The sequence below is a fragment of the Condylostylus longicornis genome, unplaced genomic scaffold, assembly GCF_029603195.1.
Source record: "Condylostylus longicornis isolate FDR11 unplaced genomic scaffold, ASM2960319v2 ptg000077l, whole genome shotgun sequence".
NCBI lineage: Eukaryota > Metazoa > Arthropoda > Insecta > Diptera > Dolichopodidae > Condylostylus > Condylostylus longicornis.
The window spans coordinates 118,799-132,781 of NW_026578045.1; the positions used below are offsets into that span (position 1 = coordinate 118,799).

General features: G+C 25.3%; 2 protein-coding genes across 2 annotated transcripts; one reads left to right on the top strand and one right to left on the bottom strand.

Annotated features, from left to right (window-relative positions):
• The first annotated feature begins 445 nt into the window (after positions 1-445).
• On the top strand, positions 446-4,235 carry LOC129612841 (transmembrane 9 superfamily member 3). The gene is made up of 8 exons (XM_055526625.1): positions 446-644; positions 890-1,085; positions 1,172-1,533; positions 1,605-1,736; positions 2,172-2,338; positions 2,403-2,837; positions 2,907-3,137; positions 3,216-4,235. The coding sequence occupies exons 1-8, from the start codon at positions 567-569 to the stop codon at positions 3,358-3,360; spliced, it is 1,746 nt and encodes a 581-aa protein (XP_055382600.1). The 5' UTR covers positions 446-566; the 3' UTR covers positions 3,361-4,235.
• An 855-nt stretch (positions 4,236-5,090) lies between these two features.
• On the bottom strand, positions 5,091-12,817 carry LOC129612813 (multidrug resistance protein homolog 65). Its single transcript, XM_055526591.1, has 13 exons — positions 12,611-12,817; positions 9,624-9,902; positions 9,324-9,569; positions 9,061-9,232; positions 8,692-9,006; positions 8,168-8,624; positions 8,002-8,102; positions 7,570-7,942; positions 6,766-7,501; positions 6,401-6,697; positions 5,968-6,328; positions 5,546-5,902; positions 5,091-5,463 (listed from the first exon to the last, which is right to left on the bottom strand). Coding segments are annotated over exons 1-13 (3,897 nt in total). The 5' UTR covers positions 12,613-12,817; the 3' UTR covers positions 5,091-5,262.
• Between the last annotated feature and the right edge of the window lie 1,166 nt (positions 12,818-13,983).

A 13,983-nucleotide genomic window follows, 5' to 3' on the forward strand; every position in this document is an offset into this window, starting at 1 on the left:
ATTTTTATTTTTATTATAGACAAAAACCATAAAATGATAGCGGTGTAGACTAACGATAAAATAGTAACAGTAAATTATAGCGAACACGTAGAAGCGCATAGCCGTGAAAAAAAGAGAAATTTCTACTTGCTTTGTTAATTCTTTTAATAAAAAAATTGTAAGAAATCAAATAAAGAATTTCGAAATTTACTATTATTAATTTTAAAATTGTTTTAAAGAAATATTATGAAAGTAGGCATAACATTGCATACTGGTATGTATTTGTACTCGAAACTTTTTCTTAATCCAAAAATTTTATCGACTTGACATTCTATAAAACACGTTTCATTTGGGTCGCGGAATAATATTGTGTTTACAGCAGTTTTATTGTCAAATAAAATGTCTAATGTTTTGATATTTTTCATATTATTTAATTGTCAAAATTTACTTAAGTGACGTGTTTAGTTGTTAGACAGAAGGGGAAAGAAAATAAAGTAAACTTCAAAGGAAGATGAATTATTCTAGTTAAAAAAATATATAATTAAGATTTATTAATATCAATTTTCACTAATCAGAATAAATTTAAAATGTTTATCGCACATTTAGCAATATTTTGTTTATGTTTATTACAATTTGGTATCAAAGCTGATGAACATAATCATGTGGTAAGAAAAATAAATCAAAGCTTTAAAACATTAAAAACTATTCTAATCTAGAATTCAAGTACCTATCTATAAAAAAAAATTCATGTTTTTTTAAAAATTATTGTTTTAATTTTTAACTACGTCAAAACAGCCACTCGAGCAGTTTATTTGCCGGCTTTATTTGTACAATTGTATTAGAATTTTTCTTTTTTTACAAAAGAATTAAATTTAAACATTATGAAAAGAATTTTTTTTTATTTACTTAGTATAATGATCGTGAAGAGGTTGTATTATGGATGAATACAGTAGGGCCATATGCAAATCGGCAAGAAACTTATGCATATTTTTCACTTCCGTTCTGTGCTGGAAATAAACAAAGCATTAGCCATTATCATGAAACATTAAGCGAGGCCCTCCAAGGAGTTGAACTAGAATTCAGTGGATACGAAATAGATTTTACAAGTAAGTATAAAAAATTGTTATAAGTAGTTTCTTATGAATCATATTAAATAAAATACTTTCTAATCAAATACATAATTTTTTTTTAGTTAACGTTCCAAAACAAGAAGTTTGTATGGTTGAATTAAATGATGATAAAGTGAATGCATTTACGTATGCTGTAAGAAATGATTATTGGTATCAAATGTATATTGATGGTTTACCAATATGGGGTAAAGTTGGAGAGAAAGATGAAAAAGATAAAAAATATTATATATATACGCACAAGAAATTCGATATAGGTTATAATGGTAAACAAATTGTTGATATTAATTTAACACCTGAAAGTAAAGAATTACTAGCACCTGGAAAAAAAATTAAATTTACATATGAAGTAAATTGGAAACCTAGTACAGTAAAATTTGAAAATCGATTTGATAAATATTTAGATCCAAATTTTTTCCAACACAGAGTAAGTTCACTGTTCTATTTAATATTTATTTGATTTTTTATAACAAAATACCTTAAATTTTTTTCCCTTAGATTCATTGGTTTAGCATTTTTAATAGTTTCATGATGGTCATATTTTTAGTAGGATTAGTTTCTATGATTTTAATGAGAACTTTAAGAAAGGATTATGCCAGATACAGTAAGGATGAAGAAATGGATGATATGGTAATTTTATTAACATTATTTTTATTATAAAGAATACTCTTATAATTGGCAATATGCCAAAATCAAGATTTCTAATACAAGTATTTCTGTAAGTAGTGAAAATGTATACATAGATCAAATCTGTTAATATTTTCAATATTTTGAATTGAAAACTTTTGTTAACGTGCCTTTGAATAAATTTTCTATTTAATTTTGTAACACGTAAATTTTTTATCACGTTAACATTTTATTTTTCTTTCAAAACTTATTATTTTTATCTTCACTTAAAAACTATTGGGAATGTTCTTATCTATTAAAAACATACTGATAATTCTGTTCCGCTTTCATTATAATGAAAAAAGAAATTGGAAATAAATTGATTGTAAAAATTTTGTCTTGCAATTATATATAGTTATATTAGGTTTTATCCGATTTATTGTTAAATTTTATTTATAGGAGCGAGATTTAGGAGATGAATATGGTTGGAAACAAGTTCACGGGGATGTTTTCCGTTCACCACCACATGCTTTAATATTTTCAGCAATGATTGGTGCAGGTTATCAACTAACTTCAGTTGTTTTTTCTGTAATATTATTTGCAATCATTGGAGAATTATATACTGAGTAATGTCGTTTAATATTTTTTAATTATGGTATTATCGAAATTTATATTTTTGTGTGATTTTAGGCGTGGTTCAATGTTATCAACAGCAATATTTGTATATGCTGCAACATCTCCAATTAATGGTTATTTTGGTGGTTCATTATATGCACGTTTAGGTGGTAAAGTTTGGATAAGACAAATGTTAGTTTCAGCTTTTATGGTACCAGTGTTTGTATGCGGAACAGCATTTTTCATAAATTTCATAGCTATTTATTATCATGCATCAAGAGCTATACCATTTGGTACAATGGTTGCTGTTACATGTATATGTATATTTATCATATTACCATTAACTGTTGTCGGAACAGTTGTTGGACGTAATTTAGATGGTCAACCAGATTTTCCATGTCGTGTAAATGCTGTGCCAAGACCAATACCTGAAAAAAAATGGTTTATGGAACCAGGCATTATAATATTATTAGGGGGTGTTTTACCATTTGGTTCAATATTTATTGAGATGTAAATTATTTTCAATTTTTCAAATTTTTAAGTTAGTTTTTCAAGTTTGATTATTTTGGTTTTTTTTAGGTACTTTATATTTACGTCATTTTGGGCATATAAAATATATTACGTATATGGATTTATGTTACTTGTATTCTCGATATTAATGGTTGTTACAATATGTGTAACAATCGTTTGTACATATTTCTTATTAAATGCAGAAGATTATAGATGGCAATGGACAAGTTTTCTGTCCGCAGCATCAACTTCATTATATGTTTACGCTTATTCATTTTATTATTTCTTTTTCAAAACAAAGTAAGAATATTTTCTTTTTTTTTTTTAAATAAAATTGATATAATTTACATTAAATATATATATATATATATTTTTTAGAATGTATGGTCTATTTCAAACAACATTTTATTTCGGATATATGGCGCTATTTAGTGGCGGTTTAGGTATCATATGCGGTACAGTCGGTTATGTTGGAACGAGCATATTTGTGCGAAAAATATATTCAAATGTTAAAATAGATTAAAAATACAAATAACGAATAGAAATACAAAAATAAAAAATTGTGGTAAAATACATTTTTTCGCAAATAAGTTAACGTCGTATTTGTAATAAAAAATAAATTGTATTTCTTCCTTTAATATCAAACAATTTTATAATTTGTCTGTATTTAAGTATTTTTTAAAATCTCATAAATATATTAAGTACGGAAATTATGATAAAATTTTTAATAAAAAATAATAAATTTTTTTTTGATCTGATCTGATCTGATCATTTATTTATCAAGTGTGGGTTCTATTTGTATTTTATTATCAAATTCTGAAAAAGGAATACAATTTTTTTTTGCAATGTGATCTGTTTTTTTTTTTTTTTTATTTTTTTTAAATAAATTACAGTAAAAACATGTAAAATATTTTTAATCAAAAATTACAATATAATTATAAGAAATATGTAAATTTCTATTATTATATTGATTTCTCATAATTTATCACATAGAAAATAATTAAATAAAAAATTTTTTTTTGTAAATTTTTTTTTTTAATAAGAAAAGTGTACTAGAAATGTTTTGAATATCACAAGAACTCCTTATATACCTTAACATTTATTTTTAACTCTTAGAATAAATTATAAAAGAATAAAAGTATATAAAAAAATTATCATTATAATTTAGTATAAAAAATAAAAGAATTTTTAACCAAGTGATTTAAAAGAAAAACACAAAAAAAAATAAAACAAAATGCAAAATTTTAATTTTCTTCTTGAAACATGCAAAACAAATTTTCATTTCCAGATAGTAGTTAAAAAAGCAAAAGTTCAAAAATTAAATTACAGCAAGAAATGGAAATTAATGTATAAAAAGTTAAATAAAAGTAACAACTAAAACAAATATAATATTTATAGAAATGCAAAAAAAAAGAGAGTAAAATAAATTCTATAACGAATTATTAATTAAAGAAAAAAATGATTTACAAAAAAAAAAACCAAATTAGATTTTAAGTAATAATTAATAAATTTAATAAATTAATTTTTCTGTTTTATTTTTTTTGATATACATTCATAATTTGAATTTCCATCAAGTTTTAACAGAGTATTAAATTTTACAATGATCAACATTGAGGGCGTTGGTAGTTTAATAGGGAAACTTAACTGATGCTTCACTTCATAACTTCATAACAAACTTCAAACTTAGCTAATAAATGTAATTTTCACCATTAATTTAAAATTAACCATAAGTTATGTATAGTATTAACTTCGATTTAGATACAAACAATGAGTTTGATGAAAATTTAAATTTCTTTTTTAAATTTTTAAAATCTAAAAACACGTTCAATACCCACGCAATCATAGCTCTTACGTTCAATGCGCAAATATGGCAAAAATTTTAGTGCGTGAATGAAATTTAAAAGTGTTAATATTATGAAAATAAGCAATGTTGGTGCCTCATTTAACATTTTGAATTATTGAGTAATGGACATTGTCTAAATACTTTCCTATCATTCCGTCATATCGAATAATTTGAATGAATATAATTACACACTTGCTTCTGGAAGTGCAGAAATTTCTAAAAACGAAATTAGAACAATAAAAGGTACAGTTCGATTGGGAATCGATCAACATAAAGAAAAATTGCAGTAAAAGCTAAAAGAATTTGCAATATAAGAAAGTTTACAATTTATTATGCCAAATTAATAAATTGTAGGGATCACATTTTTTTCACGTGCGACGAAATCATAGCCTAATAAATTTTTCAATAAATTAAAAGCATAAATAAGAAAAAATTTTATTTAATAAAAAATAAAAATAATACTGTAGATCTAACAAATTTTAATATGTAAAAATAATATATAAAATATGGCAAAATACTTGATTCAAATCAACTTAAAACTACAAATTGTTCAGATAAAAAATGAATTCGAAAAAGAAAAATTTAATTCAAAGCTGGTTGAGTTTTATATAATTGATAATAAATGCCAGCTTTAGACATTAATTTTTGATGATTACCCATTTCAACAATTTTTCCGTCTTCAAAGACGCATATAACATCAGCATTTTGTACAGTAGACAAACGATGTGCGATAACAATGCTTGTTCTACCAGAACATGCTGCATCTAAAGCGGATTGAACAAGCTACAACACAAAAAGTTGTACAATTTTTTTTGACAAAACTCCTAAAATTTTGTAAAATCATTTTTTTTTTTTAGTAAATTACCTTTTCACTTTGTAAATCTAAAGCTGAAGTTGCTTCATCTAATAATAAAATTTTTGGATTTCTAACTAATGCCCTAGCAATAGCTATACGTTGTTTTTGTCCACCAGAAAGTTGTGTACCTCTTGAGCCTAATCTTGTCTCATATCCATTTGGCAATGATAAAATAAAATTATGCGCATTTGCTTGTTTAGCAGCATCTATAATTTCAATCATTGTTACTTCTCTAGTATTATCACCATATGCAATATTTTCAGCAATTGTCCTTTCAAACAAAACTGGTTCTTGTGACACTATACCAAGCTTAGAACGTAAATTTTCTATTGATAAATCACTTTTGATATTTCCTTGTTCAATAAACTTAAACGAAATTATTTTAAATTGATTATAATATAAAAAATTGCATTTTTGGAAAGTTTAATTACTATTCTTCCTTTATCTGGATCATAAAATCTTTGAAGTAACTGAATACATGTAGATTTTCCACAACCCGAATGTCCTACCAAAGCAACTGTTTTACCATGTAATATATCTAAATCTAATCCCTGTAATACTGGTATATTTGGTCTGGTTGGATATCTAAATTCAATATCTTGATATTTAACTCCCATGAATTGATTCATAACTGTTTTATTTTTATCGGCTGGTGGTGGAGATTTAATGCGAGGTTCTCTATCAATTATTTGGAACAAACGATGACCAGCTAATAGAGCAGCTGAAAAAGCTGGTGTAAAAGCTAATGATTGTGCCAACATCATAGCACCATAAAGTAAGGTTTCAGAAACTCTGTAAATAAAAAAAGAAATGATTTCATTCAATAATAAGATATATGTAGGTTTTAAAAAGGAAATGGTTTACTTAATTATATCCTGAAACGGAACTAATCCCCATGAAACCAGAACACCTCCGTAACATAATGCAATGGCATAACCAAAGAACATCAATGACTGGCCACAAGAATTTACTAGACCCCTATATCTTAATTTTTTCTGTAATAAAGCTTCAACTTTTAATACACTGACAGTATACTGATCAATAATGGCTTGTTCTCGTCGTAGTCCAGCTACAGTTCGAATGTATGTAATTGCTTCTGTTGCAATACGACTAGCATCTTCTAAAATTTCTTTTTCTTCCATCATTGTTTTTGCAATAAACCTAAAAAAAAATCAAAAAATTATTCAAATCAACAATATGAGCGCACCCTTATATAGAAAAAATTTTACTTGGCTTCTAGTACAACTGAACCAACAATGAAAGGTACCATTGAGAGACATAATAATGCCAACTTCCACGAATAGTAAAAACCAACTGAAGTACTGAAAATAAAATTTGACAATGATTGTATTATGCCACTCAATGGATAACCAACAGCTCCTTGTATATTGGCAGCATCACCAGCTAATCTAGCCGATAATGCACCAACACTGTTTTGTTCTTCATCGAACCAACTGATTTCTTGTTTTAAAATTGAACGAAATGTTATAGATCTAATTCTAGTTGTTAACCATGCACCAGAGCTATTAAAAATATACATTTGAAAGAAACAAATTAAACCAGTGGCTGCTCCAATACCTAGACAAACCAATGATAAAATACGTGTTCGCTCTAAAACATTATTTTCTTCAGATTCGGCTAATGCTGCATAGAATTCTCCAAAAACAACTGCAAAAGCAGGATAAGTTAAACCAAATATTGAAGAGAAAAAAACTCCACAAATTAAGGTATCCCATTCTGGTTTACTCATTTTAAGAATTCGTACAAAAGATTGCCAATATTTAATTTGTTGATCGCTATTCTCAAGTAATGTTTTATCTTTAGTCGCATTTGTATTAGCCATTTTTAGTGTTTCAGAAGTAATGCTGTTCAAACGAGAAGTTGTTGCATTTTTTTCTCCTAATTCTGATTTCAAATTATGAACATCAAGCTCAAATGATTTCTCATACATTGCCAAACTTTTTTCTAAAATTAGAAATATAATTTTCTTCTTTAATATTTATTAACAAATATAATAACGTATGTATGTGTACTTCTTGTAACTACTTCAATATCTTCATCAGATTTTAATTCAGATGCTGTAACCATTTGATAATATCGGCCATTTAATTTCATTAATTCTTCATGTGTTCCTTCTTCTAAAACTTTTCCATGATCAATATAAATGATTTTATCGGCACTTTTAATTGCTGATAACCTATGCGAAACAACAATTGTAGTTCGACCTTTTGACGCTCTATCCAATGCTTCTTGAACTAATTTTTCAGACTGATAATCTAAAGCTGAGGTAGCTTCATCTAATAACAAAATTTTTGGATTTTGTACTAAAGCTCTTGCAATAGCAATTCTTTGTTTTTGGCCACCAGATAATTGAGCGCCTTTTTCTCCAATAAAAGTATTATAACACTGAAAGAAAATATACACAGTAGTACAATGTATAAAAATGTAACTGATTCCAAATTTACATCAGGAAATTCTGTAATAAAATCATGAGATCCAGCTGCTTTTGAAGCTTCCTCAATTTCTTTTTGTGTTGCTTCTGGTTTTCCAAATCTAATATTCTCACCTGCAGGGAAGCAGAAATCAAGAAGGTAAAAAAAACTTCTTAAAACAAAAATAAATAAAATCTACCAATAGTCCCCTGAAATAGAACTGGCTCTTGCCCTACAATAGCGATATTTGTTCTTAACCATTTAATATTGTATTTTCGAATATCAAAATCGTCTAGTAGAATCTGTCCGAAAATTGGATCATAAAATCTTTGTAACAATTGTATACAAGTTGATTTTCCACAACCAGAATGGCCAACTAAAGCAACAGTTTTTCCGCTTTCTATTTTAATATTTAAACCTCTTAATATTGTTACATCTTGCCTGGACGGATATGTAAAGAAAACATCTTGAAATTCTACATTTCCTTTTAATCCATCCTTTAAAATATGACCATCTTTTGATAACGGATCTATTTTTGTTGTACTATTAATTGTTTTGAAAATTGTTGATGCTGCACCTCTTGCAATTGCAAATGCTTCTAAAAATGGTGCACATCTTGCAACATTATCAGCGCCAACAACAATTCCAAAAAATGCCTATTCACATGAAAAATTAAAACTTCGATTCATCTTTCAAATTAATGTCAAATTAAAATCGACTTACAATCATTAATATTGCCGGTGTATATTCTTTTTCTTCTTTATCACGATCAGCTAAAATTAAATTCACTCCATACCAAAATGCACCGGAACATGATATAAATAATAAACTTTTTAATACACCATCACTGAAACCAGTGAAAGCACCTTTTCGAACAGCAGCTTTTCTTGCCGGAACTAAAAATTTATCATAACGTTCTGCTTCAGTTTTTTCACCACCAAATGCAGCAATAGTTCTTATTGCTGCAAGTACTTCTTCAACTAAACTCCCAGCGCTAGCATAAGATTCTAATTCTCTTGTTGTTAATTTACTTTGAATCTAAAAATTAAATCAAAATTAATTTATATTTTTAAAACTTGTTATCTACTTTACCATTCCAACATAATAATTGGTAACCATTACAATTGGTATATAAACACTAACAGCTAAAGTTAATTTCCAACCATAAATAAATGATATTATTACTGTTATTACAAATCCGGCAATTAAATTAATAAAATGTGAAACTTTCTCAGCTATTCCATCACGTATTTTTTCAATTTCACTAAAACAAAAAAACAGAGAAAATATATTTTAAAATATTTATTAATGATTACTAATATGATTGATATTTTAAAATTTAAGTAAGTAGGTACTCTGTAATTCTAAGTCCAAAATTTTGATCATTTGTAACATCATGCCATCCAATGTCCTGACGAATTGTTGCTTTAAAAAATTCAATTCTCATTCTTGTCACTTGTTTTAAAGCAACCAAATTGAATAAATCTACTGTGAAAATTCCACATATAAATAATATTACAGATGCAATTGTTAATAAAGCTCCATAAGACATTGAATCATAATATAATTCTTCATAATTTTCTTCACGTGTTGCATTAGTTCTAAAAAATAAACTTTTTATAATTTGAAAATTTTATAAAATAACTACTACTTACAATTGTCTGCCGCCATTAAATAAAGGTAAAAGATATGTTTTTGAACTTGTTCCAATACCGTATGTTCGATCAACTAACATTGCAGTAAATTCACTGTATATAATAACAACAGCCGGCATAGCAAATGCTTTTATTACGGCCAATATTAAACCAATAAAAAGTAAAAAAATTTCCCATGGTGTTATAAAACGAAATAATTGAAAAAATTTTACTGGTTCAATTTCTGGTGCTCTTTTTTCTTTAACGGCATTGTCATCCATTTCATCAATTTGAGTTGCCCTAAAAATATAGAATATTTTTTTTAAATATTTAACGATAATTACAATTTATCGCATATAAGTATTATTTATAATAACTGAGAATCGAATGAGAGAATAAAAGAGAAACTTGTCATTGTCACAACGCTACAACAATTCATAAACTGTCATTTTCTAGTTAAATATGAGAATTTGTGCATAATTTTATTCTATATCTTAGTTAAAAATGTCTACTCCAGGCGAAGAAGTAGCAATTTGTGAGATCTTTCGAGATTATTCACATAGCTTAATTTTATGTTTTTAACCATTAATGTTTTTATTATTGCCTCATTTATAACGTACAGAAGCTCTTGATTCAATTCAATTCGAGTATCGAATTTGGTTTTTTGTAATTCCAATTTTCCGTTACTGTAGTTTTTACAGAATTCGTGGCATTATTTAACAATTCGTAAGTTTAAAATTCTAAATATTAAAGACTAATTTAATTAAAATGTAAATATTTTATTCAGTTAAATAATTTTGAAATAATGGAGCAAATACACATTGAAAACAATTGATTTTTATGATCAAATAATAAAGTTATTTGTACATACATACATACATATATAGTTATCATTTTTAATTCTCACATGTCTCACATACTATTAATTAACCTTACATAACTATATGCGGGTTAATAATAACACGCAAGAGGAATGTCATAAAATTTTTAATATTATTCTCGTGATAAAAATTTCTATATTACAAACTTATATTACAATTTAATATCAATACAAATATAATTTATTCGTACATGAGATACTTGCGTTTAAATACTAAATATTATTGTTGTATACGAAATGAATTCATTTGTGAAAAACTAATAATTTTTGCATAAATATTAAAAGTAAAACTATGCAATATATAAGGTTAGTGTGTAAAAAAGAAAATTCTTATTTTAATTAATTTACAAGATTTTTCTTCTTATTTTTTTTTCTTTTACTCAATGAAAATTGATTATCGCGTCATTTATTATTAACCATAAATCAAATTTTCTATATATTTTCAAAGGCGCTTTATTATAAGTATATCATACAATATAACAATAGGTATACCAAATTAAAGAGTTGTTTTATTAAACTCTAAGATACTTTCTTCATTCTACAAATTGCATAAATGTTTACCGTTTTCAACTAAGAGCTAGGAACGCAAAATATATTATATTAGCTTAAAAGCAAACTGTTATATTAAAGGCCGCTTGTATAATAATTTCACGTACGGAGCAGATCTAACTTAAAACACAGAGTTCTATTCAATAAATTTATAAAAAATATTCAAAAATTCGAATTATTTCTTATAAATTTATTGAATTATCTAAATACTTTTAAAAAATTATACTATTTAAGTGCTTATTACTTACAGTTCCCTTACGTTTTCCCTACTGTAATAATAATATTGCACAATATTGTTAAAATAACTTTTAATATTTCTAAACGAAAAATCAAATCGATTATCTAATTTTCATTTCTTTTTAATTTATTCTAACAATATTTTCTTATATTGTAAATGAAAAAAAAAAGTAGAACAATATACTCGTATATGTACATATATGATATTCGCGGAATATATTTATCTGGTGTCTAAACGAGAAAGTTCAAAAAGATCAATTGAAAATGATTGAATTTCACAGTACAGGCCATACATATTGATTTTCTATATATTAAGGCACACATAATATGTATGTATATGTTTATGTTAAATATTTATTTATAATAGCGGTATAACGGTAAATATTCTTTGACATATTAATACAACAGTTATAACGTAAACTAAATATTATATTAGTATTTTGCTATTATATTAATTTTTGCATTTTTGCTGTATGCAGGATTGGCCTAGCCACTATGCAGTTTAGAAGATGCACAGTACTTATTGCTGTACCATATAGAAAAAGAATGCTAAATTGTGATATTGTGTTTACACTTTTTAATATTGTATGGTGAAAAGTATCTGCCGGGGCCGTTTCGTGAAGTCCAAATTTTTGATAATATTAAGTTTTAAAAGTTTTAAATTTTTAAAACTTAATTTCGAAAACCATATTAACTAACAAAAGCATTACCTCCAAAGCATTTCAACAAATAATTACATTAGACGAAAAGCATAGCGTTCAAAACCAGGCTTGCCTGAACATTTAGCTAATATATTTGAATTTATCACTTTTAGTTCCTTAAATATCACATCAAACATGTAAGAAAGCAATATGAACTTAGACACAATTTAGAAAACATTTTTGAGCAATCTTATCCTTGTTATACATCATTATTGACATCTTCACTGATCTCGAACTCACAAATTTATATTACAATGCAAAATAAGAGCAGTCCACTGTATATTAATAAAATACATTAGAATGACATAGCATAAAAATATTTTATGCTAATTTCATCAAAAAAAAAAAAAAAGAAATCAATAAAATAAAATCATGATCACAATCATAATATAAGAATTGATTTAGCCTTAAGTAACCTAAAGGGTTATAATTCTTATTAAAAAAAATCACATCAGTACAATAGTTATTCGAAATATGTTTTGAACAATTAAATAATATTTAAAAACAAAAAAAATAAATAAATTAAAATTAATTAAATATTCGCTGTTATTTTTTATATTAATTTTTATAATATAACAGTTAATTATATTATATTATTATACTTACATTTATTAATTATTTACATTACTTATATTACTTACATTTTCAAATTATTTTAATTTAAATTTAAAAATTATTTTAATCCTTTAATTATTTTATTTACTTTACTGCAGTTTTTAATTTTTATATAACCATGACTTAAGTATTTTTTCATTTACATTAAAATTATTATGACAATTACTGTGATAAAATAGAAATTAAAAATTTTTTTTCTCTTTTTCTTATAATTCCCTTCTAAAACAAATATAAACAATTTACGATAATATTTAATTTTAATTCTTATCTAATTAAAAATAAAATAAAAAACAAAAAATCATTAATTAAATAAAAATTTATAAATTAATTTTAATTTATTTAAATTCACACTTTGCGTACATATATACCTATGTACAAAAAAAATTTACTATTATGACAGTAAATGTTAACAGAGTCAATAAAATTTTCTATTAATTGATGAAAATCAAATAATAAAACAATGAAAATTTAATTGTACAAATGTAATTAAACAAAACAAAAACGAGAAAAAAGAAACACCAAAAATTTCACTTTTAATTTTTTATTTCAATTTTTTATCCGAACCGTTTTGAAACTGAAGCCAGACTAAGAATTTTCTTTTAGTGATCTTCTCCTTATATAGTATTCATTTTTCTTTTTTGAGTATAATTTAATTACTCAAAATATTTTATTATTACCATCCCATTCCTATTATTATGGTGAGATAATTTTTTTTTTTGATTTTTAAGAGATTTTTTCTCAATTTAAAATTTTATTGCCATAACGATTTACGATTTCTCAATTAAATGTATTTTGAGTTGGAAATTTGAGTACACGTATGGTAATATGGTAAACCGTTACTGATATTTGCTGTAATTGATTATATTGGCTTGTGATAAGAATACCATGCAGCAAATACAATATATATATTTTCACGCAATTCATTTAATTCTTAAAAGAAAAAGAGGCAATAATTTTTGCAATATGAAATTCTATGTTGCTGTATAATTCTGGTTTCTGTATATTATAAGCAGATTATGAATACTTTTAATGTACAAAGATAATACACAAAGAATTCTAATCTGATCGGAATTCCACTATGAGAAATTTGTTAATCAGTTCCCGTGAGAATAATGAATTATGAGCAATAGCTAAAATTTTAAAATAAGTGACCTATAGATAATTATTAACTTAAAGATCAACGAAATAAACACAACACTATTGTTAAGATCTAAAAGAAGATAAGATAAGCAAAATATGAATTTAAATTTTCTTAAAATCTCAATATTAGCATATGTGCGTACATGACCTTGTATACATATGTAAGTATATACAATTAAATATGAGACAGTCACATTCTAAATTGTTTCAAACATTTATAAATATTAAAAAATTTATTTCTGATTCATAAAATATACAC

Excerpts from the sequence above, each read along its gene's own strand:
- LOC129612841 (XM_055526625.1), top strand. The coding sequence starts at position 567 with ATGTTTATCGCACATTTAGCAATATTTTGTTTATGTTTATTACAATTT. Across the intron at positions 2,339-2,402 it reads ATTGGAGAATTATATACTGA|GCGTGGTTCAATGTTATCAA; the intron begins GTAATGTCGTTT and ends GTGTGATTTTAG. Across the intron at positions 2,838-2,906 it reads GGTTCAATATTTATTGAGAT|GTACTTTATATTTACGTCAT; the intron begins GTAAATTATTTT and ends GGTTTTTTTTAG.
- LOC129612813 (XM_055526591.1), bottom strand. Across the intron at positions 8,625-8,691 it reads CACCGGCAATATTAATGATT|GCATTTTTTGGAATTGTTGT; the intron begins GTAAGTCGATTT and ends TCATGTGAATAG. Across the intron at positions 7,943-8,001 it reads TTATTACAGAATTTCCTGAT|TGTTATAATACTTTTATTGG; the intron begins GTAAATTTGGAA and ends ATTTTCTTTCAG.